The sequence below is a fragment of the Molothrus aeneus genome, chromosome 21 (assembly GCF_037042795.1).
Source record: "Molothrus aeneus isolate 106 chromosome 21, BPBGC_Maene_1.0, whole genome shotgun sequence".
NCBI classification, from domain to species: Eukaryota; Metazoa; Chordata; class Aves; order Passeriformes; family Icteridae; genus Molothrus; species Molothrus aeneus.
Genome location: NC_089666.1, coordinates 3,772,510 through 3,800,122, shown reverse-complemented (window position 1 = coordinate 3,800,122; position 27,613 = coordinate 3,772,510). Strand labels below are relative to the sequence as shown.

The window sequence follows — 27,613 nt, the reverse complement described above, 5'->3', positions numbered from 1 at the left end:
AGATAATGCATATTTGGGAAAAAAACGTAATACAGCCTGTAATTTACCAAGTGCTTCCTATATATGTGCTAAATATGCTTTTTCATGATAAAATAAAAATCAGTGCTTGAATTTCAGTTTGTATTTCCTTAACCTATGGATTACTATTCAAAATAACTAATTGTGCTGCACTACAGTCCCCCCTCCTCAATCTCAAATAAAATACACAATAACTGTTTTCAATGTCTGAGTTACCTTGTTTCCAATCTGAATTCCAGTCATCTGCACTACCTGTAAGATCAGGCTCTACATTTTAAGTTTAAAAAATTATAATAATGCTTCTTAAAATAATATCTTTCTTTGGTTCATTTGTAGCTTCCAGAGAATACCAAAATGTACATACTCCCATGCAAGAGGAATTGATACATCTGTGCTGCAACTGAATATTTCCTTTTTTATATCTAGTCCCTGTAACTCAAGGCTTTGTTGTGATTTTGGCCTAAAACATTAGGCAAAATGTCAGTTATATAAGGCCACGCGTGGAGGCACACGCACTCTAAAAAACCCTGCTGCTGAATTAGTAATGGAAAAAATAATGGATGTCTGCTCCGACATACATATTCACAGAGGGAATAACGCGTTTATACCACCCCAAACTCTGTCCCACCCTCCCTCCTCGGCCGAAGTCAGCCAGGAGCAGCCATTCCCATTTCTGCGAAATTCCAGAACCAGCAAATCGGCCTAGAAATAACAAGAAATTAAAAACCGCAGGGAAAGAACAGAAGGGGAATTCTTCATTTGGCTGGACTAAAGTACCCCAAACCCGGGCTCAGCCTCCCCTTCCCAAAGGATCGGAGCGGTCCCGGGCTCGGCTCCCCGACCTCCACAGCGGGACCGCCCCGGGCTCGGCTCCGCTGCCCAAGGAGAGAGCGCGGCGGCCGCGGGCTCGGGCTCCAGGGAGGGATCGGGGCACCCCGGGCTCATCCTCCCAGGGAGAGATCGGGGCACCCCGGGCTCATCCTCCCAGGGAGGGATCGGGGCACCCCGGGCTCATCCTCCCAGGGAGAGATCGGGGCACGCCGGGCTCAGCTCCCAAGGAGGGATCGGGGCACCCCGGGCTCAGCTCCCAGGGAGGGATCGGGGCACCCCGGGCTCATCCTCCCAGGGAGGGATCGGGGCACCCCGGGCTCATCCTCCCAGGGAGGGATCGGGGCACCCCGGGCTCAGCTCCCAGGGAGGGATCGGGGCACCCCGGGCTCATCCTCCCAGGGAGGGATCGGGGCACCCCGGGCTCAGCTCCCAGGGAGGGATCGGGGCACCCCGGGCTCATCCTCCCAGGGAGGGATCGGGGCACCCCGGGCTCATCCTCCCAGGGAGGGATCGGGGCACCCCGGGCTCATCCTCCCAGGGAGGGATCGGGGCACCCCGGGCTCATCCTCCCAGGGAGGGATCGGGGCACCCCGGGCTCATCCTCCCAGGGAGGGATCGGGGCACCCCGGGCTCATCCTCCCAGGGAGGGATCGGGGCACCCCGGGCTCATCCTCCCAGGGAGGGATCGGGGCACGCCGGGCTCAGCCCGCTTGGCTAGAGAAGGATCGGGGCGGCCCAAGAATCCGCTCCTTTTCCCAAGGAGGGATCGGGGCATTCAGAGCTCAGCCCGCTTTCCGGGAGAGGGATCGGGGCACCCCGGGCTCAGCTCGCTTTGCCAGGGAGGGATTGGGGCGGCCCAGGAATCCGCTCCCTTTCCCAAGGAGGGATCGGGGCATTCAGAGCTCAGCCCACTTTCCGGGAGAGGGATCGGGGCACCCCTAACTCAGCCTTCTCCTCCCGCATGTGAAAAGCGGCTCCGAGCTCCGCTCGCTCTCCCAGTGAGGGATCGGGCACCCCGAGCTCCGCTCGCTCTCCCAGGCAGGAATCGGGCCGGCCCCAAGCTCCGCTCGCTTTCCCGAGGAGGCACCGCGGCTGCGGCGGGCTCGGCCCCGGCCCCACACGGGATCGCAGCGGCTGCCGCGGCCCCGCGGGCGGAGCGGGCCGTTCTCTCTGCCCGCCGCCGCCTCTCCCAACTTTTCCAGCCGCAACTTCCACGTTCCGCCCGCGGCGCCGCCGGCCGGGCCGCGCCGGGCCGGGCCCTCCCCACCCTCCTGTCTCGGGCCGCGGAAGGTCACGGCGGCCGCAGGCCGGGCTGCTCCGCGCGCTGGCGGCGGCGGGGCCGGTGCGCTCCGTACCTCTGCGGGCCTTCGGGGAGTGCCGGCGGCTGCGGGCGCTCGCTCGCTCCTCCTCGATCGCGGCCGCTATCGCCGGGTCGTCCTCGCCATTGTACCACACCAACAGCTCCTCTCCCGCCGCGATTGGCTGCCGGGACACAACACAGGGCGCGCGGCCAATCAGAGCGCGCGTTGTTGGCGGGGCGGGGAGCGGCCGCGGCGGCGCCCACGGCGCTGCTCCCGCCGAGCCTCGAGGGCGCCGCCCCGCGCGCCCCCTGCCGGGCGGAGGGCGCAGCGCAGGGAGCGCCCCGGGCCGCGCCGGGCACGCGGAGAACAGCAGCGAGCAACGAAAACAGCCAAAACCAGCCAAAAACAACCCAAAACCACCCAGAAACAACCCCAAAACCTCTCACGCGCACACGGAACAGCAGCGAGCAACCAAAACAGCCAAAAACAACCCAAAACCACCCAGAAACAGCCCCAAAACCTCACACACACACACAGAGAACAGCAGCAAGCAACCAAAACAGCCAAAAACAACCCAAAACCACCCAGAAACAGCCCCAAAACCTCACACACACACACAGAGAACAGCAGCAAGCAACCAAAACAGCCAAAAACAACCCAAAACCACCCAGAAACAACCCCAAAACCTCTCACGCGCACACGGAACAGCAGCGAGCAACCAAAACAGCCAAAAACAACCCCCAAAACAACCCAAAAACAACACAAAACCACCCAGAAACAACCCCAAAACCTCTCACACGCACACGGAACAGCAGCGAGCAACCAAAACAGCCAAAAACAACCCCCAAAACAACCCAAAAACAACACAAAACCTCATCATAGACTGTAACACACACACACAGAACAGCAGCGAGCAACCAAAACAGCCAAAAACAATCCAAAACCAACCCAAAACTAACCCAAAACCTCACAGACACACACAGAACAGCAGCAAGCAACCAAAACAACCAAAAACACTCAAAACAACCCAACATCAACCCCAAAAACAACCCAAAACCTCACACACACAGAGAACATCAGCGAGCAACCAAAACAGCCAAAAACACCCCAAAACCAACCCAAAGCCAACCCCAAAACTCATAATGGACTGTAACACACACACAACAGCACCCAACACAAAAAACAACCCAAAATTACCCCCAAAACACCCAAAAACCAACCCAAAAACCTCATCATGGACTGTAACAGACACAAAACAACCCAACATCAGACACAGACACACAGAACAGCACTGAAACACCCCAAAAACAAACAACCCCAAAACCTCCTCATGGATTGTAACACACACACAACCCCCAGAACACCAAATATCATTTAAAAAAACACCCTCAAAAAATTCACAGGAAAACACAGAAAAACTCCATAAAAGTGACAAGATCAAAGACCAGAAAAATACCAAAATAAAAGATAAAGCCTAAAAATGGCAAAAAAAAAGACGATAAAAATCAGAAAAAAAGTCAAAATCAGAAAAAAAAAGTCAAAATCAGAAAAAAAAGACAAAATCACAAAAAACCACCCAAAAATCACAGAAAAAAAAAAAAAAAAAAAAAAGAAAAATCAAGGAATGTTAATGGGTTGGAAGGGACCCAAAAGTCCATCAAGTTCCACCCCTGCCATGGCAGGGACACCTCCCACTGTCCCAGGTGCTCCAAGCCCTGCCCAGCCTGGCCTTGGGCACTGCCAGGGATGCAGGGGCAGCCCCAGCTGCTCTGGGGCTGTGCCAGGGCTGCCCACCCTGCCAGGGAAGGATCTCTGATCATCAAACCCAAATTTCCCCTCTTTCTATTTGTATCCATTGCTCTTTGGCCCAACTACAGTTCTTGACAATACAGAGGTAATACAGTTTTAGTTAATATTACTGTAGTTAATGATTAATATAGTCTTTGTATTAATAATTCATACGTTGGTGTTGTTGTTGTTATTATTTTTTGCATGAACCTTCCAGCTGTAATGTCCCAAACTGTGGTTTTTCCTCAAATAGTGACACTGGTTTAAATCCCAGTGCTCACTTCTCTGGATATTCACTGTTAATTCTTTCCAGAGAGCAGCCATGTTGGGACAAACATACCTATCTCATACAAAGCTTTAAATAACATTAATTAATTATAATATAATAATAAGTTACTACTGCTCAGGCAGCCACTACAGCTGAGACAAATTCTAAAGATCCAGGAAAAGACTGTCACAGTGGGTTAATGGGAATACAGATAATTACAATATGTTTAATAAATCCACTTCACCACAAAAAATCAAAGGTTTGCTTGCCATTCCAAATTGGTTATTTCTATTCTTTTTAATCAGTTTTTTAAAAAATCACAGACTAAATCAGTCAAATGGGCATCACTGCAAATGCTACTCATACTCCCAGCACTGCCAACAAAAGAAACTCTATTGATCAGTTCATTTCCCACACTCCCTAAAATATCAGACTCAAAGTAGCAAGTCCCCAAGCTGCCAGACTGAAGATTTTAATTTTTTAAATCTTCCTCATTGTTTCTCCATTTCCTGAAGCATTTTACCCAAAACCAAGAAAAATTTAAATGCCTTAACTTCAATTCCCCTCTCTCAGGGTTAAGGAACACAGGGCTGGTGGAGACCAGATCCTATTTTCAGTCAGGAGCAAAGGAGGTCCTCATATTGTTATTTCCAGTCTGAAGCCAAAGGAGAATTTTGTATCAAGAAGAAAATTAGGATTTCTTTCTTCTACAGCCCATTTTTAGTGGGTCTCACAGCACATGATAGAGGTGATAATTATCATCATACCCCCAGACACTGGAATAACAAGAAGTGCAAGATCCCAACAACCAAGGGAAGAGTAAGTTATAACATAGGCAAAGCCTATGGCTTGGCTTCCTTGAGTTCCAGAGGCCTGATAGGATAAATAGAGGCAAAATTATTTGCATGGCCTTGGAGCTGGTGAGCAGCAAGGAATGCAGCAGGGTTGTCTGATGCAAAAAACCCCTTATCATCTAAAAAAATCCAAAGATCTGGGTGAGGTTTCAGGCAATGCAAACACAGGGTGGTAATGAACAGTAATTTGTTGGCTGCATGGCTGGAGCTAACGTTGAACTTGATGAATTTAGTTTTATTGTGACTGCTCTAGAATCTCAATCAAGCCCTCTAACCTTGTACTTCTAGAATGAGATGCAGCAGCAGCTTCAAAACCAGACAATGAAAGCTGCTCCCTCACAGAGCAGGACTGCACTGAGCAGGTGCCACTTGTACCCCCCTCTTCCTCCTCGTGACACCCTCGAGCCACAACTCCAGAACCCAACCTCCTCCAAACTGCTCCCTACAGATCCTTGGTGCAGCACTGTCAGACTGGGACAGCCTGGCTAAACAGGTATGAATTTTGGGAAGGTTGATTAGGTTAATAATCCCCACACAGTTTTTTGTGCTTTTTGTTTTAACTGCAACATTTAACTGTCCTTAATCTGAGTATTTCCTGTTCAAAAGTTGTTATTTTCAAGGGTAATATCCCAACAAGTTATTAACCTAACCTAAGTAACCTCAGAGGTTCTAGCACAGATTGTCTAAAATTCAATTAATTGAGCACATTCAAGCACTCTAATGTGCCTTGTACAGACTGAGATAAGCATTTGCCTGCCCAGCCTCATCAGTTTCTGTTTTTCACCACAGACACAGCATTTTACTGTGATATTGTGCTTCTGCACCTGGGGGTGGCCTCATCTCACCACACATGACCCAAGTGAGCAGTCTGACATGTACCTGAGTGAATCTTTCACACTCTATAACCTTCCATTTTGTTGCTCTCTCCCATGTACCAGGGAGGATCTTGAGGTGTTTTAAACCTGTTGGGCAGAACAGTCTTCCAAAAACAAATTAATTTCATTTTAATCAGGGACAGTTTCATAGCCAAGCTTCTTCAGAAGACTTTGAAACTGAGTTTTTACTGTATTTTACTTTTTATAGAACTCAAGTTTTGTCCTGTGTGCAGAACAACACCACAGAGAGAGCTCCTCCCATGAGCAGAGGCAGGAAGAGCTGAAACTGCATCACGAGTTTAAGCTGCTCCCTGCAATATCACAGCCCTCACACAGGAACCCTGGGGAAAGCAGATGCAAAGCAGCTTAAAAACACTCTCAGCCCTTCAGCAAAGATGAAGATGGAAGAGAAAAACATTTGCTTGTGCTCACTCACAAATTCTATTCCATCCCATGACTGTTCATTGAAAGCAGGGAACTAGGAAGTTAAAGCTCCACAGTTCTGAGGAGGTTCTGCACCAAGCAAATTTGGAGTTTGTTATTTCAGCAATAAGGCTTGGAAATCAGCCTGTTTAATTTACAAATTAAAAACCTACGAAAAGCTAAATAAATACTGGTAAAGTTCTGGAATGGCTGCCCAGGGAGGTGCTGGAGTCCCCATCCCTGGGTGTGTTTAACAAAGCCTGGATGTGGCACTGGGTGCCAGGGTTTGGTTGAGGTGTTGGGGCTGGGTTGGACTTGCTGATCTTCCAACCTTGTGTGATTCTGTACTTCTGTAAAGGAAACCTCAGGAAAAATAATACCCCATGACTTTACTTTCAATGCTTCAAGGTAAAACAGAACAAAATTACACACAAGCCACTCGAATTCTCCTTTGGGGCTAAATAAAACCTGTGCTGCTTATTTGTCAGTAAGTGGAACTCCCCTAAATTTCTGAATTATGATAAAGATCAGGAAAGAACCATGTGTTCATATCTGGGCTGGTAAATTTACAGCAGGTTTGAAATAGCAGTGTAGAGATCCTAACATTATATGCAAAAGATAAGGACATTTAAAATGTTCTTTATTCTATGCCTTCCTTTGTTTCAGTTAGCAGTAAGGTGTGACTGGGATAAAATTCATCAAATTGCAAGAGACAGCAGTCAAAGGAACAAAAGGATATTCCAGTGCTGAGACAAGGTATTTGTTATTCTGTCAGCAGTGCTCAGCCTCTTTTAGCAGTACAGTTATTTTCTGAAGTGCAGTATGACCCATCAAATAAACAAACCTGAAATATGTGAATGCTTGTCTCTGCCAGGACTGAAATTTTTGCAGAAAAGATTCAAGGAGAAGTTTAAAATGTCAGAGTGACTCCAAAAGCACACCTATACTACTGAGCTAGTGGGACTGTGGGCAAAGGCAGAAGAAATCCAAGTAAAGTGTCTAGAGAAATCAAGGCTGGCCTCAGAGCTGTACTGGGAGCCTGCAGCCTCTGGGAATAAACACTGCAGAGAAGTCACCAGTCTGGCTGGCAATAGTGAACCTCTACTTGGATACAAAGTTCAGAAAATGTTTAGAACACCCAAAAATATTTTAAATAAAAACTAAGTCAAGCTACACACACTCACTGCTAGGAAGTCTTGATCAGGGATTCAAGAAATACTTTAGAGCTACAATATTCTTAACATGCTCCACCATTATAGTTAAACCATTTTTTTTCTTGATTTGGGAGATAAAATGCTCCAGGAATTACACCCTTCTCCCTGCCTTCCCCTCACTCCCTGAACAAAACCAAAATGGTATAAAACCATGAGAAATAGTTTCATGGAGCTACCTATAGAAGTGTCTTGACAGCCAAACTTTGTCAAATGATGCACAGACCATAAAAATAACTGATTACTGCAAAAACATCCTCAGCAGGAGTCTTGGTATCTACAAAAACAGAACAATATTTTTTACTGTGTAGTTTATTGCTCTAGTGTGTATCAAATTTGGTGCTACAGCAATTACCCAATAAGACAGACTTTGTGTCAAAACATCCAGTAGTTTAACAGTAAATCTGATGTCAAATGCATTGGCAGATATGAATTTATTAATGTCAAATGCATTGGCAGATAAGAATTTATACCAATGATGTGTAGCATTTGCAGTGTTTTAAATATGTTTCATAAAACGTTTCAAACTCTGTTTAATATAAATATACATATAAATAGTGTATATATATATATAAAATATAAATAGTAATATATATTACTGTTTATATATATTTATATATATATAAATAGTAATATATATTACTGTTTATATATATTTATATATATATAAATAGTAATATATATTTTTAAATATAGTTAATGTTTTAAATATAACTATAGTTATATTTTTAAATATAGTTAATATTTTAAATATAACTATAAATAGTTATATGAATTTATATATATAGAAATAGTAATATATATTTATATATTTATATAATAGATATTTTATAATATATATATTTTTATATTTTATATATATATATATATAGTAAGAAAAAAGTTTTTTAATAAAGCAGAATCAAAAGAATTAATAATAAAAGACAACAAACAAAGCAGCAGCTGTTCAGCCAGAGCTACCTTTAAACTCTTGTAGTAAATGGTCCTGTTGATCTCCAGGGGGAAGAGGTTCTGCTCCTTCCCCGAGCGCGCCCAGTTGATGTAGCGCAGCCAGTTGCCCTTCTCTGGGTCGGTGGCATCCACACACATCCAGCCCAAGTTGGGGTAATACACCTGTGGGACAGACACGGGGACATCTGCTCACAGCACAGCACTAAAGTGTGGCATCCTCTGAGTCCTTGCCCCTCAGGTGTAGGGAAGACATTTTGTGCTGTTCTTGAAGATAAGGAAAGCCCCGTCAGGAAAGCTGTCAGTGGGTATTTTTCCTTTTCTGTTTTTCTAAAAGTCCAAAAATCTACAATGCTGTAGATTTTATTTTCTGATACTTTACAAGTAATTCCAAGGCTTTTCAAACTGTTCTCCAATTTTGATCTTTTGTACACTTCTACAACAGCTTAGAAAAACCTCTGCTTAATAAATTCTTTTTTTTGTGCTGATTATACTGTTGATTAAAAGAAATAGAATTTCATCAATAAAAGTTTTAATAAATGCACAACCATCTTAGTTTCTTTCCAAGTAAACAGAAAACATCTCCCTTACTTAAACTATTCTAGCATGGATTTCATCAGCTGACTTTTGAAAGAATGTTCACCAGCACACCCAGCCCTTGCAATATGAAAGCATAAACAGTGTCCCAGGTGAGACTGCAAAAGAAATTCTTTTGGTTAAAATGGAAGAGAAGAGCCAAAGAATGCTGTGGGAGAGCTAAACAGATATGGAATACATGTCTAAATGTAGTTACTGATTACTTATATATAGATTTTTTTAATGTACATATATATAGGTATGTACAACTGTACTGTGTTTTTATATTGTTTTATTATGGGTTTTCCATAAACCAAAATACTTTTTTGCTTTTCTAATTTATAGAATATTACAGTCTCACTTACAGAACACTGTTTAAAGACCTTGAGCACTGTGAGAAAGAAAATAGCTCCAACTCCTCTCCATAACACTGTGTCTTGAAGTGATTCCTGTACCTACAACAAAACCCACTCAGCACAGCTGTGCCAGTCATTCTGAACCAGCATTTCCCTCCTTTTCAGACACTTGTTCTCACTTTCCCAACTGTGGCTTTTCACCAGTAGAAAAGGAAAATATGTTCTCTCCTCAGATACAGAGGCATGTACTGACACCCACAACCAGTGTTTTTCACAATGAGCCTTTGCTATGCCAGTTCAAAACCATTAAAAGTGACTGGAGATGCCAGTTTTTGAAGCCTTATTTTTCATTCAGATTAATTTGACTAAAGAAGCAAATGGAACACTTGTGGAAAAGGTTGTTCCCCAAGCTGAGTGTCCATATACTGAACTGCTCCTACACACCAGCATCCTTCTACAAACCATATTTGCTACCAGTTGAGATTCTGGACTGGTTTCAGGTATCAGCAGATGAGACCGACTGTTGCAGTTTTCCATTTTAGCTGCCTTTTTTCTAACTCTAAAATCACTATTAAAGCAACACACAATTACTCTGGAATCTAACAAGAGTTCCCATTATCACCTGCATTGTAAACAGAACTGAAAAAATATCCACCATGAACATTCAGCATGCAGCACTGAGAACCACAATTTTAAGGTCAATAATTTACTTGACTGATTCAATCTCAGCAAATGTTCCTGTAACAGATCAGAACTGGAGATACCTTCTGCAGTGGAGTTTGTGATAGCATGAGCTCAATGCAACAAACATTATACTTGAAAATTGTACTGCTTTTCTAAAGGGTAATTTGCATTTATGGGAATGTCCTAGATCAGTTCCTCTGATAGAGGTTAACTCTGAGCTCTGTGCATGTTTTTAGTGTTTCAGGGAATTCCCTTTTTGCAAGCAAGGGGACAGAAGCATGGGTGACCATTATCAGTGTCTTTAGCCTAAAAATCCACGTTCCAGAACATTCTATGCCACAGTTCCTGCACCCCTCCCCTCCTTGACTATTCATTTTGCTAAAACCATGTCCTGTGTTTGTCTTCAGAAAGACTGAAGAAGTCTTTGGAAGTGGTTATGAATGCCTCAAAGAGACTGTAAAAGGGATTCAGCTCCAGATGATGGCATTCATATTTTGAAATATAAATTTATTTACATAATATCCAAGGTCTCCTGACTACCAGTGGAGCTTCCAGAGCTGTTCAGCTGCCCAGACAGCACTTGCTTCAAGGCAAGCCCAGCACAAAAAATACTGCAACACTTCAGAACTCTTACAAAAACTCCAAAAGCTGGTCTTCAAAGAGCTAAATGAGGAGGAGTGATGTGGCTTCCTTGGGAGATTCCACATCCTCCTAATTTCCCTGATCTCACAAGCAGTTGACAGCACTCGGTTGCACTCAGGGTTGAAGCCAACAAAGAAAAGATCAGCAACAAACTCTTCAGGGCAACTGTGATCCACACACAGCATGTAAGAAATACAGCAATTTCAAACAATGCCTCTGGTTTATAAAGCTTTGTAATTCAGAATAGTTGTTCCATCCATGTGTCTATAAATAACCATTAGTAATGGCAGTAACAGATGGCAATTACCTTCTATCAAGTTTATTTCTAAACTATCTGGAAAATTAAAGGCTAAATACAAAATATTGACCTGGTGACAAGCACATTTTTCCATTTACAAGCTGTTTCTTACCTCCCACATGTACACATTGCTCTTAACTTGAGATCTTTTTTTCTTGTCACCAACAAATGGCCCAAACTTCTTGCCTTTCAAAATTGACTTTGTTGCCCAGACACCTGAGGAGACACATATCAGGAGTTAAAACTAATCTAAGTTATTCCAAGCAAATCTAATCAAAATTCATATTTTTAAGGTTATTAGATGTGTCTGTCTTGGACTGGGGAGCCATCCACTCTTCCCAAGAGGAATTATTTCAAACAAATACACCAGACATCATCTCTACCCAGCACAGGAGGGCACCAGGCTTTCACAGCAACTCCAATTTATGTGAGTCACTAAAAATCTTCATTCTCTTTTCACAGCTGCAGCACTCACCAAGCCGAGTCTTGTCAACAGCAGATGGGAAGAGCCTCACATCCTCAGGAAGGCCCCTAAGCACATGCTCAGGAACATCATCCAAGGTCTCCACAGCAACAGGGGAGTCACTCGTGTTCTACAAGTCAAAAAGCCAAGCACCATTAGAGGCAAAAACAACTGCACAACAGGTGATCAACCCACACGACCTTCAAAACCTTCTGGCTTGTAATGAAAGTAAAATTTCCAAATTCACCGTACTGACGATAATTTCACATATATTAGCAATCATTTATTTCCCTTTTTCAAAGAATGTCTTCCAGGCATACTCAACCTAAGCAGTCCCCCAAAAGCAATCTAAAATATTTTCTTATCTTGCCTTATGTGACAAAGTGCCACTGGTGAGAAAGACTGAAAAGTAACTTCAGGAGAAAATCAAACTCAAAGTTCCAAGAAGTGCATACATTCAAAAATCTGAGAAGTTACTGGCTCTGCTGATGGAAGTGAGCAGTTGCAGTAAATGAACCACTCCAGGAACCTGCACTGGGGGTACAGCACTGACTCTGCCCCAGCAGGAGGATGTTCTGCCTGGAACAGGGTAAGACAACGCTCTCCCTGCAAAGCTACCAGTGCAGAATGGAGGGGACGGCGTCACGCTGCTGTTGGTGTTGGATCATTCCAAACCCAGGCAGACTCATCAAGCTCAAAGTTTAACAAACCTTTAAGGGTGAGGAGGAGATGTGGCAGAGCTGAAAAAAAAACCCCATAAAGGAACAGACAAGGGGTACTACTGCCTGGGGACACCTCTCTGACAGCCCAGCACTTTCCTCATCCTAGAAAAGCCGAGCCCCACTTGTGAACAGGGTCTTCCATGTCACACCCCTTCTTGCAGTGTGGTGGAGATTCCTCCCTGGAGTGGGGACATCCCACAGTGCCACCCTGCCCTGGACAGGGACACCTTCCACTGCCCCAGGCTGCTCCAAGCCCCAGTGTCCAACCTGGGCACCTCCAGGGATGGGGCTCCCACAGCTTCTCTGGGCTCACCATGCTCACGGCCCAACCCTTCCTAAACCCACTCCCTGTGTGCACGAAGCCATTCCCCTTCTCCTGTCACTACAGCTCTTGGTGACTGAACCATCTGCATGTCAAGTTTACTGCTCTGCAACAGAAAATAAGCTAAAAGCAGCTTTTAAAGAGAATAAAAGGATTTTAATAGTAATTATTTCAGTATCATAAATGTTACTCGTATTTCCTACATCAAGTAACATGTCAGAACTTTAGCCAGCAGCTTATAATTAATCCAAGAAGTTTTAAGGTATTTTTATATTAAAGTTTGATAGGCAATATAAAGCTAATAAATTATTTACTGTCCAGTAAGTGATTAGTTCCATTTTATGGAGCCTCCAAGGTTCAATATTATTCTTATAACATTATCCATACTATTGCTACTCACACTTGTCATAAACCAACCTGTTCCCTATTACCCACTTAGAATTAACAAAACACTATTTCTGATAGAAATTACCAGAATTTCAAACTCACAAGAATGCAAAGTTTCCTATAAAATCTCTCCACATTCCAAATGAACTGTGCATGGTGAAATTTAAGCCTTTATTGAACCACATGCCCTAAAATAACTGCCTGCTTTATCTAACTCTAATCATTCTGGTCAGGAACAAACACTGGTGGTAATGGCAGGAACAACTCTAATATTAAGGATGTTATACTTGACCTCTGAACCCATTTTTAGGAAGAGATTAAACTGAGAAATTTTTCCAAATAAACTTTAATTTTTTGGAAATTATTCTGGCTTTTACCTATAACCATAAAGCAGAGATACAATAGTAATTTTCACATACTGAATAAGAAATTACTGTGTAATATTCAAGAGTATTTCTAGTGAGTACTTTTGAAATACACTGAAAGGTTACTGGAAATATATTTTAAAATGCATCTCAATATGCTATCAAATTTCATTTTTTTTCTCTCTAAAGCCAAACAAATAAAGCTTCTCAGCCCTTGCTCTTCAGCCTTTGTCAGGGTGCTGCTATGGCAATCATTCACTACATCTGAAAACCCAATTTGCTGAGTGGAGTTAATGAACAAATCTTCTGCCAGTTTTAATTGCAACAATGAGGAAAATTATAAAACTGGAATCAGAGCAAGGTTATTCTAGTGCTGCCTTCATAAACCTTAACAGCTGCACAGAGAGCTATTTGTAGGGGAGAAAGACCCCCAGATTGGAAACCATGGAAGGGAGAGAATGCCAGAAATCCCTTCCCATCCAAGAGTGGAGACACCAGGGATAAATACTTCTTCAATAGTTAGAATAGCTGAAGTCTATTCAAAGCAGAGCAAAGCTTTATTTTGCTCTTCTAACAACCCAAAAGGAAAAATACTGATGAAAGCAGCCTGATTTTCAGACATCTGTTTGCCTTGAACTGATATGCAAGAAGCCATGGCTCAGCTGAAAAAGAAACATGCTCTTCCCAGCATATCAAAGAAACTAAAAATCTTCCCAGTGCATTACCCCAGGATTTCATCAGGGGAGAAACAAAGCTATTTTTCCCAGTGGTTTCTAACAGGTTATATCCAGAAATAGAAGAGAGTGGCTGCCAGCTCTCAGAATGGTGCACTTCCAGTTTCAAGCTAAAAGCAGGATGGTTTTTTGCTGGGTTTCATTTGGGGGCTTGGTGAGTGTAGATTTTGGTTTGGGGTTTTGATGAGCAGCTCAAAATCTCAAATCTCAACCCTGCAAATAAATTTTAACCTATCATAATAAATTTTAACCCATCATAACAGCCTCAACTGATTCAGATAGAAGTGTACAGCACTGTGATACATCTTGGATTTTCCTGGTATATTTTTTAATAGTCACACATTTTAACTGCAAATATCCCAGAACTGCTCCACCATTTAAGAAGTGTATTTGTAAGGAGGAGTATGCAATCAGAATTTTATTGTGCATCTATCTGCAAAAATCAGAGATTGGCAGGACATTCAGAGAACACCACACTCAGATTCATCCAACACTTGTCACATTAATGGATTTCACAAGTACTAGAAAACTGGATATGGCCTTTTCACAACAATACACTTCACACCTCAAATGAATGGTAATAAGCAATCATATTCTAAACAGTAAAATAAACAATTTAGTTCAGTCAAATCAGTGCAATCTCTTTTTATTTGCAATTTAGATGTAGCTACTTGAAACTTTTTCCAGATCACAACTTGTCCCCAAGCAATGTCTGTCTACCAAAAAGAAATACTACATTTCAATCACTTTTCTACCAAGACTTCACAATCAAATTTAAATCTGTTTACAAAATTCACCCCTTGATAAGGGTAGTGCACTTGTGCATGTCCTACAGCTGACTTTTGCTTTTATCTGAAGCCTTAACACAGTATTTTCCATTCCTTCCAAGGCTGCAATTTCGAATACAAAAACACCTGAAGCTTATTTCACTTTTAAGCTTCTTACTCTAAAGTTCATCAGAAAATTACATTCTAGCATTTAAATCAACCAGCATGAAGTGACTTCAGGACAATGCCAAAGGATCATTTCAGGGCTGAAGTGGTGCCTTGACTGAAACAATCTTTTCCTGTTTGCATCCAACCCAGAGTGCAGACACTCTGGCAGTACCTTTTAACACATTAAGCAAATTTTCACACCACTTTCAGTACCATTGGACTCATGAGCCAGAGACAGATTAGTCTCTATTGTTACAAACAGTATTTAAACAGAGCAGAAAAGGCACCTGCAATAAGATACTTACAGGTGATAAAAGATTGGAGTGAAAAGGAAAGAACCCATCCTGAACAGTGGCATGAATGACAGGCAGCGAGTGTCATGGCAGGGTGGAAACAGGATTAGGATAAATGAGAAGGTAGAGGAAAGGATGCCATGAAGGGGGAGGGAGGAGATGGCAGGGAAGTTCAAAGAGGAGGCTGAGGAAGGGGAGCTGTGCCAGCTAGCACAGGAAGGCAGACAGGTCTCTCTCTACCTTACCTGGCTACCCCTCCTTGCTACAATTTCACACAACTCATGTGCCTGAAAACTTAAGATGTAATGGAAATATTTGAAATAATCATTGAAAAATTCAGAAGGAATGAGGGGAGGAAGTTTCAGAACAAGTGCAGATGTCCTTTGCTCCTGCATTCCTCAGCACTTTTTAAGTAACTACCTGTGCTGTTTTCCCAGTAGAACCCAAATTCCTCCTACAGTCTTACTGCAGTCTGAGATAATGCTACCAATCAAACCCCATGTTTGCTTGGGGTTTTTAAAATAAATTATTCAGCTATTCTGATGAACTAATTTACATATTAGAGGAAGATCTCCTTTGAAAAGAGGACTGCCCATCCTGAGACAGCAATCTTCCAAGAAACCCAAAAACATGAACTCCAACAACAGATGGGGTTTTTTAATCTGTCTTCTCCTTACAACAAGAAGGCCGTATCAAAGAATTTAAGAAAAGGTTTTCCTTCACCACTTCAAGATTTCTGTGGGATAACCCACAAAACTAACAGATTTTTCATATAAACTAAATCAACACCAGCCCAGTTAGTCTCATGGTCATCAAAGTCATCAAAGTCACACCAAAAGCAGAGACAAGCAGAATGAAAGAAATATGAGAATGAACCACTTGAAAGATGTGTGGCATCAGGCAAAAACATTTCTTATACAGACCTGGCACTACAACTTGTCAACAGTGAATGAAATGACAAGGGCACTGCAAGAAAAAACACCACACAGTTGATGCTGAATACACACTTAATATGAACAGTCAGCCAACAATTAAAGCCATATGGGCTCCATGAGCTTTGGAAAGCAAAGGTGAAAGGCAGAAAGCCCAAGGAGGACCCTAAGCTGCTGTAAGAACTCCCTGAGGAAGGGCAATCTCAGCCTGTAATTGTAAGGTGACACACAGCACAGCATAAATGAGATCAGCAGTCCCCATAAGAAAGATGAGGACTTTTAATACAGCACAGAAATCTGATTTAATTCCAGAAACAAGTCAGGGTGAAGAACACAACAACAGACAGGACACGAGGGGACATGGCCACACACATGGGAGGGAAGCAGTCAATAGTAACAATTACAGATTAGGATCTACAGTTCTCAGAGTTTTAGCAGAATCCAAAGCTTATTGGCATGACTAATAGGGCAGGATTATTCCTCAAGCAGACAGAGCAATAGGCTGCTGGCTTCATGCCACTGAGTGCACCAAAATAAACCTTACAGGTGAAAAAATTTCAATTCTCAATAGAAATTTTGAAGCAGCATTAACCCTGCTCCCCAAAACAGACTATTAATGCTTAAAAGTGTGCTAATGCAAATATTTTATATATATAATTCATATTTGTATTTTATTTTATTTCTATTTTATATTTATATTTTATTTATATTTATACATATATTTATATATATAAATATATTTTATATATAAATTAAAAATATAAATTTATATATATTTATATATTTATATATATTTATATATAAATAAATTTTTATATAAATTAAAAAATATATATTTTATATATTTCTATTTTATATATATAATTCATATTTGTCTATAGATATAATACAAGTTTGTTTTTTCACAATACATATTCCAACACTGGTAGAGATTATATTTTGCTTTTTACCTTTTTAATATGTACAAATATATTGAAAACTTTTTACTTTAAATCAGAGGAAAAAGAGCAACAGGAAACATCTCACCAGCCCATTCCATGCTGTAATTACTTATGCATATACCTCTATGACTTCACAGATAAAACACTTCAGCAAATGCTAACTGTACTCAGCCTGCTGCTGATCAAATAAGGATAATAAAAGCACACATTAGCCACAGGCATTGAAGTATACAAAGCATTTTATACAACTGTGTAATGTGGCTGTTTCTGACTCATAAAGCTTCTGTTCATGGCTGACTTTTTCAGCAAAGTAAGAATGGCTTTCCTGCAGTGTGATATCCCATGGTCAAACTGGGGGAATAATATCAGTGAGATCAGCCAGAGGGAGGAGGACTTGGGAGAAAAATCTGAGGCCACATGTACTTTTTCTGTATCTCTAACTAACAACTGTGTGTGAGAGACAAACTGATGGATAATTCCTGTTTGGATAAACAAATGCAGAATAAAATGCTGCACAGTTGGTGCTGATTTAGAACAACAGCCTCCAGTCAGGACACTCGTGACTCCACACAGCCAAGTGCTGCTCCACAAAGGAAATGTGCTTGCCCAGCCTTTCCACTTGCTTCCAGGAGAAACACTTCATATTCCAGAAAAGTCTGGTATTTCCCAATCAATCAATGTGTCTACTGCACATTTGAAAAAGGAATGTGATTATAAAAGGATTTTTAAAACTGGAAGCCTTCAATTTTCAAGCCACTTTTTTAAGGAACTGAATTCTTACGTGCAGGGTTCAGGAGGAAACAGAATTTTCTGGAGCAGTGTTCTGAGAAGAGGTGCCAGGAGTAATAACTTACACACTGCTAAAGGGAATTCACAAAAATCTCAAATCCATGAAATAACAGACATCTCACAAGCATACACAGTGCAGAATGGACAATGATGAAATTTAATGAGACCAATGATTTTAAAGAACATTTTTTAGTGGATGATTTACTTTTCTTATTAATAATTAACTGCTCTAAGTATTTTGATAAAGTCTTACATTTCTACTCACCTGATTCATTTTGAATTCCTGTTGTGTTCAGAAAAGACACAACAAAGAAACTCCTTTGATTACATGAACCCTAAAACGAAAAACAGACAATTGTAATATGTACCCATGTACAAATTCACATTGAACTGAAAGTACACAGAGCTGTAGTTTCTCTTCCTAAATTGTCTGTAGAAAAAGAGCATTTTGCTTTAGAAAAAATTCTGCTCCAAGCTGCAGTTTTATTATTACAGCTCAAATGTGTCTGAATAATCTCAAGATTATCTAGCATTAATCTTTCTCCTACTTTAAATGATGATGTAACAGATATGCTCAGGTAAGATTGTTCCATTTGTTTTTTAAAGTAAGTTGGTTTGCTCAGGATTGAGTACTTTTAAGAACTTTAGACATCAGATTTCTTTAGAATTTTATATCAAAGCATTATGGAAGGACTTACATGTTTTTCAAATTAAAAAATGCATGCACAGTCTCTACTCTTCTATATTAGAAACAGCAAAATATTCCTTAAATTGAGCTGTATTGAGGTATTTTATTACATGAATGCATTTTACATTCCTTTTTAATAAAAGCCTGAGATTTCAAAAGGTATCTGACAAAAATTCCGAGTTCAAATTTTAAACTCACAACTTGAGGGAAAACTAATCAGAATGATGCCATATCCAAGGGTCGAGATCAACTCACTTCCTTTCTTTGTTAATGTATACAAAACAGCTTTTGTGCAAATTAGACCCAAAACACTTTTAGACCCATTGTCATACAGAATTTTCAAGAAATTAATGCCCCCCATTTTTGAAAGTTAACTGGTCCCTCTTCACTTCAAGCACTTTATTCAAGTACTGCTATTTCTTCCTGTCTTTAGTTTTCCTACTATAACAGTGATCAACTGAATTTTTTTACTTAGCGCTCTGCATAAGTACTAACATTTAATTTAAAATAAGTTCAAGCAAAATCTACTCCAAATACATTTCACATAATCCCTCTCATCTTTGCACTGAAATAATGTTTAATGCTGTGCAAAATTGCCAACAGTGCCAAGCATCATTCAAATGTTACACTGCTTAAGAAATCCATAAGAAAAGGCAAGACACCCTTGGAAATGATATTTCTGTTGTATTCACCTCTTCCAGGATTAACTTCTTTTGTCCTGGTGTTTCCATACTACAAAGAGCTCAAAGATCTGTATTTCAGTCCCAGTTTTGCAGCTGATTCTGAGGGATTTAAAGTTTGCCAGCAAAGACCAGTTATGGGATAAGGAGCTCCATCTGAGCAGCCTGGACACATCCAAAGAGCAGCATGCACTCCTTGTGGAATGCATTCTTACTGACTTCTAACTTATTTCAGAACTGGAGGCAGCATTAACATCTGTACTTGGGCTGAGGCCTGAACATCAAGGAAAAACCCAGCAATCTTATTCATTCTTCATTGGGACAAAACCCACGTAACAGAATTTTATAAATGAAAGAATTTGTGTAGCAGGAGAGGTGTCCAGTAATTTCCTAGTATGAAACCAAACTTACCTTTCGTATCAAATGTCTCATTTTTATATACTGTTAGAACATTTTTATATAATAAAATATAAAAGTCAAGAAAAGCCAGAACCTCTTATGGACACAGCCTGAGGAGCAGCAGGCTGTGGCTGGCACGAGTTTGTTTTTACTTTTCCCTGCCCATTTCTACCTTTTCTCCTCCCTCTCTCAAAGATCACTGCTGTCCACATGAACACTTTTGAGCACAAATCTGGAAAGGAGTCCAGGAAACAGCCCTCTGACACTTCCCTTCCAGCACTGCCCACTTTGCCCAAAACTCCAGAAATCCACAGACAATAAGGATTTAAAGCACTTTCTTACAGAAGCAAATATTGAACACCATCACCATCCACACTAAAGAGTTAAAGGAAAATCCTGTCAGGCTGAACATTTCCTCTAAGCTGAATTTTCTTAGCCCAGTTATTAAAGAAATTACTCAAAAAATTTGAAAAGCAGACAAAATCTTCTTATTTTGTTTCATTTGAGGAGTAAAAATACACTTTTCTTCTTTTTCATATATTAATTCAAAAATATTAAGAATTGATAGTTAACAAAGAATTTTTGAAACAAAAGTAATGGTATTTTTATAAATAAATATTATATATATATGTAAATATTTTATTCAGCTTTTATACAACAGGTTGTATCCCAACCTCTCAATGGTATTTCTTAGGAGATGACAACACATCTTTATAAACTGATGTAGTTAAACATCCATAGAATTCAGTTTTTGCAGACTCCTGACTGACTCTACTATTCCATATTCTTTCAACTACCAATTACCAGTGGAACCACTTGAGCATAAAACAGAATGAGGTGAGAAATTAAATTTGTAGCAAACCAAAAGCTTTTAGAAGTATTTTTAAAGCTATTGATTTAAAATACACACTTCATATTAAAATTTCATTCCTGCAGTTTGGTATTTTTTTCCCTCTTCCACATTACTTATTTTGTTAACAGTGAATTCAACTATGTGGAAAGCAAGATTAATTGTACTGGAAAATAAATAAAGTTATTACTATACAAAGTCTTGTGTGCAGCTACTAGTTTTCTTTCTACCTAAAATGAAACTTTGTAAGGACAGAAGTAACTGTAACAGTAAACTCAGTTAACTAAACAGTAAACAGTAAACAGTAAACAGGTTTAACTTTTGGTACACAAAGTTCAACAAACTGAAGAAAATATGAATAAAAATATGAATAAAATATGAATAAAAATATGAATATCAGCTCCCAGCAGGATCAGTGAGTACCAACAAGGTCTTTTCTCTCATCACTGTGTTAAACATAGGTCAGAAGCTGTTGTGAAATAGTTAAGTGTGCACTGTTAGCTTGGTTGTTATGTTGTAAAAGGGGTTAAAAAGGGTCCTTGTAAGGAATCAGGTACTCAAGGACCATAACACAGCTCAGCGAGGGCACCAGGAGCCAGCCTGGACACAGCTGCCATGGGCAGAACCAGGACATTGCTCCGGCTGCCCTGAGCACTCCAGAGCCTGGCACAGAGTCACCGGTGCCTTCCATTCTAACCCATGGAAACAATTCCCAACTTTGTGCCAAGAGTTACAAGCCACAAAAGTCTGAATAGAATGATAGTGAATTTATCACAGAGTGCAAAAGTAGGATTTTAAAGATTTTAGAATAGAAGTTCAAGAAGCAAGACAGAAGAATCTAAGTGTGTCCTGTCTTTCTCCTTCTCTTTCTTGTCCTCCATCTTCTGCTGTAATAGTAGCACTTTTAGATTAGTTTAGAGACAGACTGCCTAACATAAGTGATAGGTATTAGAAAATTATTGTAAATAAGGTACACATCGTTTTTAGTATAAAAAGATAACCCCACCCCATCAAATACAAATATTTTCATCCAAACTCAACAGCAACATAAACTAACCTATTACCTGGATATTATTAATAACATTTACCACAATGAACTTCAAGCATTCACTGACATCCCTAAGAAAAGAACAATAAAAGTTCTATCTCACAAGTGAAGCACACACACCAGAAACCTGAATTTTCAAAATTCATTCTCAGAAAACACTGCCAGGTCATACTGATTTTAAACTAATACTTACTGCTCTATCTCATGAGTACAAAAATACTACACACTTACTCAAGACATTAAAGCATCTGGGAAACCAAGAAGAGAAAGATCTACTGCACTGTCTTATCTTAGAGTCACAGAAAAAAATATTTTTCTGAAAGGCTCTGCTTTAGCCAACAAATTATAGTTTATTCATATAAGAATATACAAGGCATTTGTATTTAAGGAAACACTGTGTTCTCTAAAACAAAATCCTTAAAGCAAAAAGTATTTTGACAATATTTCTGAATCTATGCTTCAGAATTTTAAGTATTCCCTTAGAAAACCTGTAACTTGTTAGGAATAAAGTCTGCAAACAACAGCAAGTCATTTTATTCAAAACCAGCATTGCAGATTATCCCTTTCCAACTCAATCAGACTAGTAAGCACTCCTAGGTTTTATTAAGTAGACTTATTAAGTAGACTTATTAAGTAGACTACTTATTAAGTAGTCTTCTAGTTTTATAAGCCATATTTCTAATTTCTGTATGTGGGGTTTTTTTTTTAAATCCCAGAATCCAAAAAGCATTTGGAAAGAGAATGCTGCTTCCAACTCAGAGGCAGGAAAAGGCAGGCATGAGAGTATCAATCCTATTTTGGAAGCTGAAAATGGGACATGCATTACGTCACTGCTCCAGTGAAAACACGTTCATTAGGGAACCAGGAACAACTTGAAAGTCTCCCCAGCCTGTTTTCCTAATGCCCAGGGTTCAGCCTGGGATACTGCACAGCTCTTGCCTTTGTTTTACTTTCTAGCTGCAGCACATGACCGTTTTTGAAACGTCAGGACATCTACGTGTTTTCAATTCAATGCTGAAATACTCACATCCACAAATTTCCCAGGCGTTGGGTGAAATAAAGCTTGCCAATTTAAAAACAAAAACTTCGTGTTAACTCTAAAAGTTGGAAATATGCATGTGATAGGGCATGCTGTTTCTATTGACAGGCACTCAAATGCAAAGACATTTTCAGTTACTCAAGGCTGCCTGAATAAGAACAGAGGAAAAATGGTCAGACAACGATTTTCTGAACACTAAAATCTATCACCTATTGTCCAGTGAGAAAAAAGGCTCTGCTTACTGCCACAAAACCAAATAAACTGCTGCACCTCAGGAAGGTTTATTCAGGTAACCAAGATAATAAGCCAAGAAATCACCAACACAACACAAACCACAAGTTTATTCATTAAACAGCAACTAGTCAAGAGAAGTCAACAGAAAATACCAAGTCTCTAACAAGAGCAAATATGCAGAAATTCCATTCCAATTTTCAGATATGAGTGCTCTTCAATTTGACTCACAAATGCAGTAAAACCCAATGAAAATTTTCTCAGCTAAGTACACTCACTGCTGATTATTACAATGCGACAAAGCTGATTTCAGTAATTTCTTTTTACAACACAGGACTCATCCTCCCACTTTTGACTACAGCATGTTTTATAGAGAGAAGAAATATTTTCCAGCTTATTCTCAGTGGAAAAAACCCCACATTGGTCAAAGAAATTATGTCATTTGAGGGGTTAAGACATCAGGATCATGTCTGCCCTTCCCATGAGAACAAGTTCAACAACAAAGACATTACAGTACTTTACACAGGTTTGCCACGGCAGGAATATATCACTGGTCATCTCTAAACCTCTCTGAATTTCTGTTTCCAACAGAGAGAGACACCCAGTGAGCAGCACACCCCTCTTACACGGTTTATATTACTTGTTTATCCCTAAGGATCAGGGATTTTATGTGGAACAGTGGAATGGAGACATCACTGCACTGCAGGATGGACTTCCAGAGCCACTTCAGGTGCTACAGAAAAAGACTTCCTGCTTTATTTCTCTTCCATTCTCAAGCAAATTTTCAATAGTAAAAAATGGATGTGTTAAACCAATGCACAAAAGTGCCTGGACATTGTTCCCCCTTTTCCATGCTGTGCTGGTAGAAAGCTGCTCTTTGGATTCCCATAAAACAGGCACCAACTCAGCAATCTCCAAACTCCACACTTACCCTGGCACTTCTAGCAAAGACACTTTATCCAAAGTGATGATTGGCCCTTTAATTAACACAAACTAGGGTTTCACTGTGAGTGCCACTGTTTTTATGGTCTATGCTATGCACTGTGGAGGCACAGCTGTCCCAGCAAACCCTGGGAGCCACTTCCTTGAAAACCAACAGGTCCCTTCACATGGTCCTCACTGCTGTCTCTGCAAGTCCAAAAGTTCTTCTGTTTCTTAAAAGTCACTCCTTCATCTCTCAGTGACACAGATGTCCATCTGAAAAGTGCCAATGCTCTCACTGATTCACCATTATGCTTTCTTGCACTTGGAAGAGCTGGAAATCTCCACACCAAGGAAAGCAGCCCTGAATTCTTAGCATGCCCATGGTTTTTACTGAAATGTTGTGTCAGAAGACAATAACAGAATCATGGAATGGCCTGGGCTCAAAGAGATCCAATCCCACCCCCTGCCATGGGCAAGGACATCTTCCACTATCCCAGGTGGCTCCAAGCCCTGTCCAACCCAGCCCTGGACACCTCCAGGGATGGGGAATCAACAGCTTCTCTGGACACCCTGTGCCAGGGCCTCCCCACCCTCATGGGGAACAATTTCTTCCATATAGCTAACCTAAACTTCCCCTCTTTCAATTTGAAACCATTACTTCTTGTAATCAGTTCCTAAAGTCCCTGCTGAGGAACATAATTACACGCCATGCTACTGTACATCTCCAGTTACCCTAATCTATTTAGTATATTTGAATAAGCTGGAGAAGACTTTGCATGCCCAAAGTCCAGAGCACAGACTGGGAACAGCAAACTGGGGCAGCACAAGAAGCACAGGCAGCCCTGCTGTTCTCTAGAGCTGTCCACTGCTGCTCACTCAAATGTGAAATAAAAAGAATAGTTCTCTTGCCACTGAATGATCATTTAGCAGGTGCAGCCACACCACCTTCTCTTCCTTCCTCAGTTGGAAACAACTTTAAGTTTTCTTTACTGCTTCACAACGGAAATTTTGCAGCTTCATATGAATTTGAAACCACTGGAAACTTCACTGAATGCTTCAGCTACCTGTCCATGAGATGGTTATCAGCAAAGCTCCGCAGGCTGCTCTGCTTTCAAATAAAAAATGCATTTAAGATACATCTCTTAAGCTGTTCTAAATGTCTTAGGTGAGTATTTTTCATCTCCCCTCAAACATTTTTCCCCCGCAGTACCACTGCACAATGAATTATTCTCCGACTTAGAAGAATAATTCACAGATGGCCATTTCCAGTGAGGGGACCAATTCCGGCGTGAATTCCTCCAAGCCCTGCTCGCTCAGCTTGGCAGAACGTGACCTGCAGGAGCTTTGGGGCCTGCCAAGTGTCAGAACTTCTGCAGACACTTTGAAAGAGCAGAGTTCTCTCAGCATCGCGCTGCCAGCGGCAGAAGCCAGCCGACACTTCCGAGGCAGCATTTTCCAGATAAAAAGATTGAAAAAGCCGCCCAGGGGATGGAGCGTCTTCCTCCAACCGGCCTCCCTCGCATCCTCCACCCTCGCTTCCCCTCCCCGAGGCGCTCCCGCGTCCCGGCGGGCACAGGTCCCGCACCTGCCGCCGCTGCCCTCGCACCCCCGGCCGCCGCCCCCCCGCGGACACCGGGGCGGCTCCGCAGCCTCAGCAGCTCCCGCGGACCCCGCTCCCTGCGCCGCCGGCTCTGCCCCGCGCCCGCCCGGCCGCGCCCGGCGGGTCCCGCCGCCCCCCGCTCACCCGGGCCCCGCTGGCGGCGGAGCGGCCTCAGCGCCGGCACCGTCCGGGCGCCATCTTGTCTCCAGCCTCGGAAGTGACGTTCGGGGGAGGCCGCGGGCAGGGCCCGCCGCGGGACCCCCGAGCCCTTCCTGCCCTTCATCTTCATCGGCTTTATCATCCTCATCCCCAACAGCCCCTTCCTGCCCTTCATCTTCATCGGCTGTATCGTCCTCATCCCCAACAGCCCCTTCCTGCCCTTCATCTTCATCGGCTGTATCGTCCTCATCCCCAACAGCCCCTTCCTGCCCTTCGTCTTCATCGGCTTTATCGTCCTCATCCCCAACAGCCCATTCCTGCCCTTCATCTTCATCGGCTGTATCGTCCTCATCCCCAACAGCCCCTTCCTGCCCTTCATCTCCCTCATCCCCAACAGCCCATTCCTGTCCTTCATCACCTTCATCCCCCTCATCGGCTTTATTGTCCTCATCCCCCTCATCCCCAAGAACCCCTTCCTGTCCTTCATTGTCCTCATCGCCTTCATCGTCCTTCTCCCCCTCATTGCCCTCATCCCTAATGCCCCCTTCCTGCCCCTCATCATCTTCATCACCCTCATTGCTCTCATCCCCAACAGCCCCTTTTGCCTTCATCCTCTACATTGCCTTCATGCCCAACATCCACAAGAGCCCCTTCATCACCTTCATTCCATTGGTTCCCTTCACCCCCTTCCTCCCCTTCATCACCTTCATTCTTATCCCCCTTTCTCCCCCTTCATCCTCTTCATCCCCAGCACTGCCTTCCTCCCCTCCATCCCCTTTGTCCCTTTTCACCCTCTTTACCCCCTTTATCCCCTCCACCCCTCAATCCCCTGAGCCCCCCTCAGATCTCACCGCATGCCCCAGGCACCTCCATCCACTACCCTCTGCCAGACAATCCACAGGTTCTCCAAACTCTTTCCCCCTGCACTTTATTTTTTTAATGTCTTTTTCATCTTTTTCCAGTAAAGCAGCTCCACAGGGTTCTCACCTGTGACTGAAATTAAAAAAACAACAAACCCTGGCTGAGGGGAAATGATTTGGGTCTCTGAGGTGATGTGGGGGCTGACCCTCACAGCCCTGAGGGGCCCAGGCTGTCGCTGGCTTGGGACCCATTTGTGCTGCACATAAATTGTACTGTTCCATCTAAACCAAGGTTTTTTTGCTCTGCTGTTCTGAGCAAGTTCCTGAGAGGGAAAAAGCCCTCCATAATCACCTGCTGGGAGATGTCTGTATTTGTACTGCAGGACATAACAGTGTGTCTGCCCTTAATTTCTCTCTCTCCTGAATGTTCTATTCATAATGCAGTCAAAGATATATTCCTCCCAGGCTAGGACTGTATTTTACCTGGAATTGTTAAGAATTTGCCATTTTCCCAGAGGAAAATCCCCGATTTAAATCCATAGGACATGAATACAGTTACAGAAGAGAGTAAGTTCAGAAATGTTTTACGTTTATTTGATTATATACATCGATGAGTAATATTAAAACTGTCAGTAAGGCTGGACACAAAAAGTGCTCCTATAGCATCAGGAGAGAGGAATCCCATTCCATTCCATGAAGCTGGAAGCTGGATTTCTTCAGCAAGCAGCCAAGCAAATCACCTGTCTGCCCACTCTTATCAAAACACAGCTTTTTAAAAACAATCCACCATATTACCCAGAAATAGCTACAAACTTAACCTTTCACACATCTGGAAGACACACACTGCCAGGGAATTTGAACATCTCTGCAGTGATGCTTAGGTTTGGCAAGCAACAGACTGAAAAATAACAAGACACAGTGATTTTTTTACCTGGAACATTCAGGATGAATTTATATTACAAAATGTTTTGTAGGTACACCATAATTAGTTTCGAAGCCTCTAATTTTAGTAGCAAGAAAAACTCAAATAGGTTTAAATTGCTTTGACTTATTAGACTAAATTAATTAAATTAATTCTCATTTAGCTGTATTAACATTTAATTTCATAAGTAAGCTAGACTAGTTACACCTGTGTAAGTTTGGAGGTTGTTTTAAGAAAAATCAAGGTTCCCATTTAAC

The 27,613-nt window shown here is 41.9% G+C and overlaps 1 protein-coding gene across 2 annotated transcripts in view; it reads right to left on the bottom strand.

Annotated features, from left to right (window-relative positions):
- PRDM2 (PR/SET domain 2) overlaps nt 1-25,619 on the bottom strand; it is a 65,139-nt gene extending 39,520 nt beyond the window's left edge. For both annotated transcript variants that reach the window (XR_010784887.1, XM_066564232.1), the window contains exons 1-6: nt 25,560-25,619; nt 18,222-18,291; nt 11,549-11,666; nt 11,186-11,289; nt 8,530-8,682; nt 2,205-2,331 (exon numbers count right to left, since the gene is read on the bottom strand). Coding sequence is in view for 1 of the 2 variants with exons in the window: in XM_066564232.1 (XP_066420329.1) it covers nt 2,205-2,331; nt 8,530-8,682; nt 11,186-11,289; nt 11,549-11,666; nt 18,222-18,230 (511 nt within the window). In the remaining variant the exon portion in view is untranslated. The remainder of the gene's footprint in view (nt 1-2,204; nt 2,332-8,529; nt 8,683-11,185; nt 11,290-11,548; nt 11,667-18,221; nt 18,292-25,559) is intronic.
- Between the last annotated feature and the right edge of the window lie 1,994 nt (nt 25,620-27,613).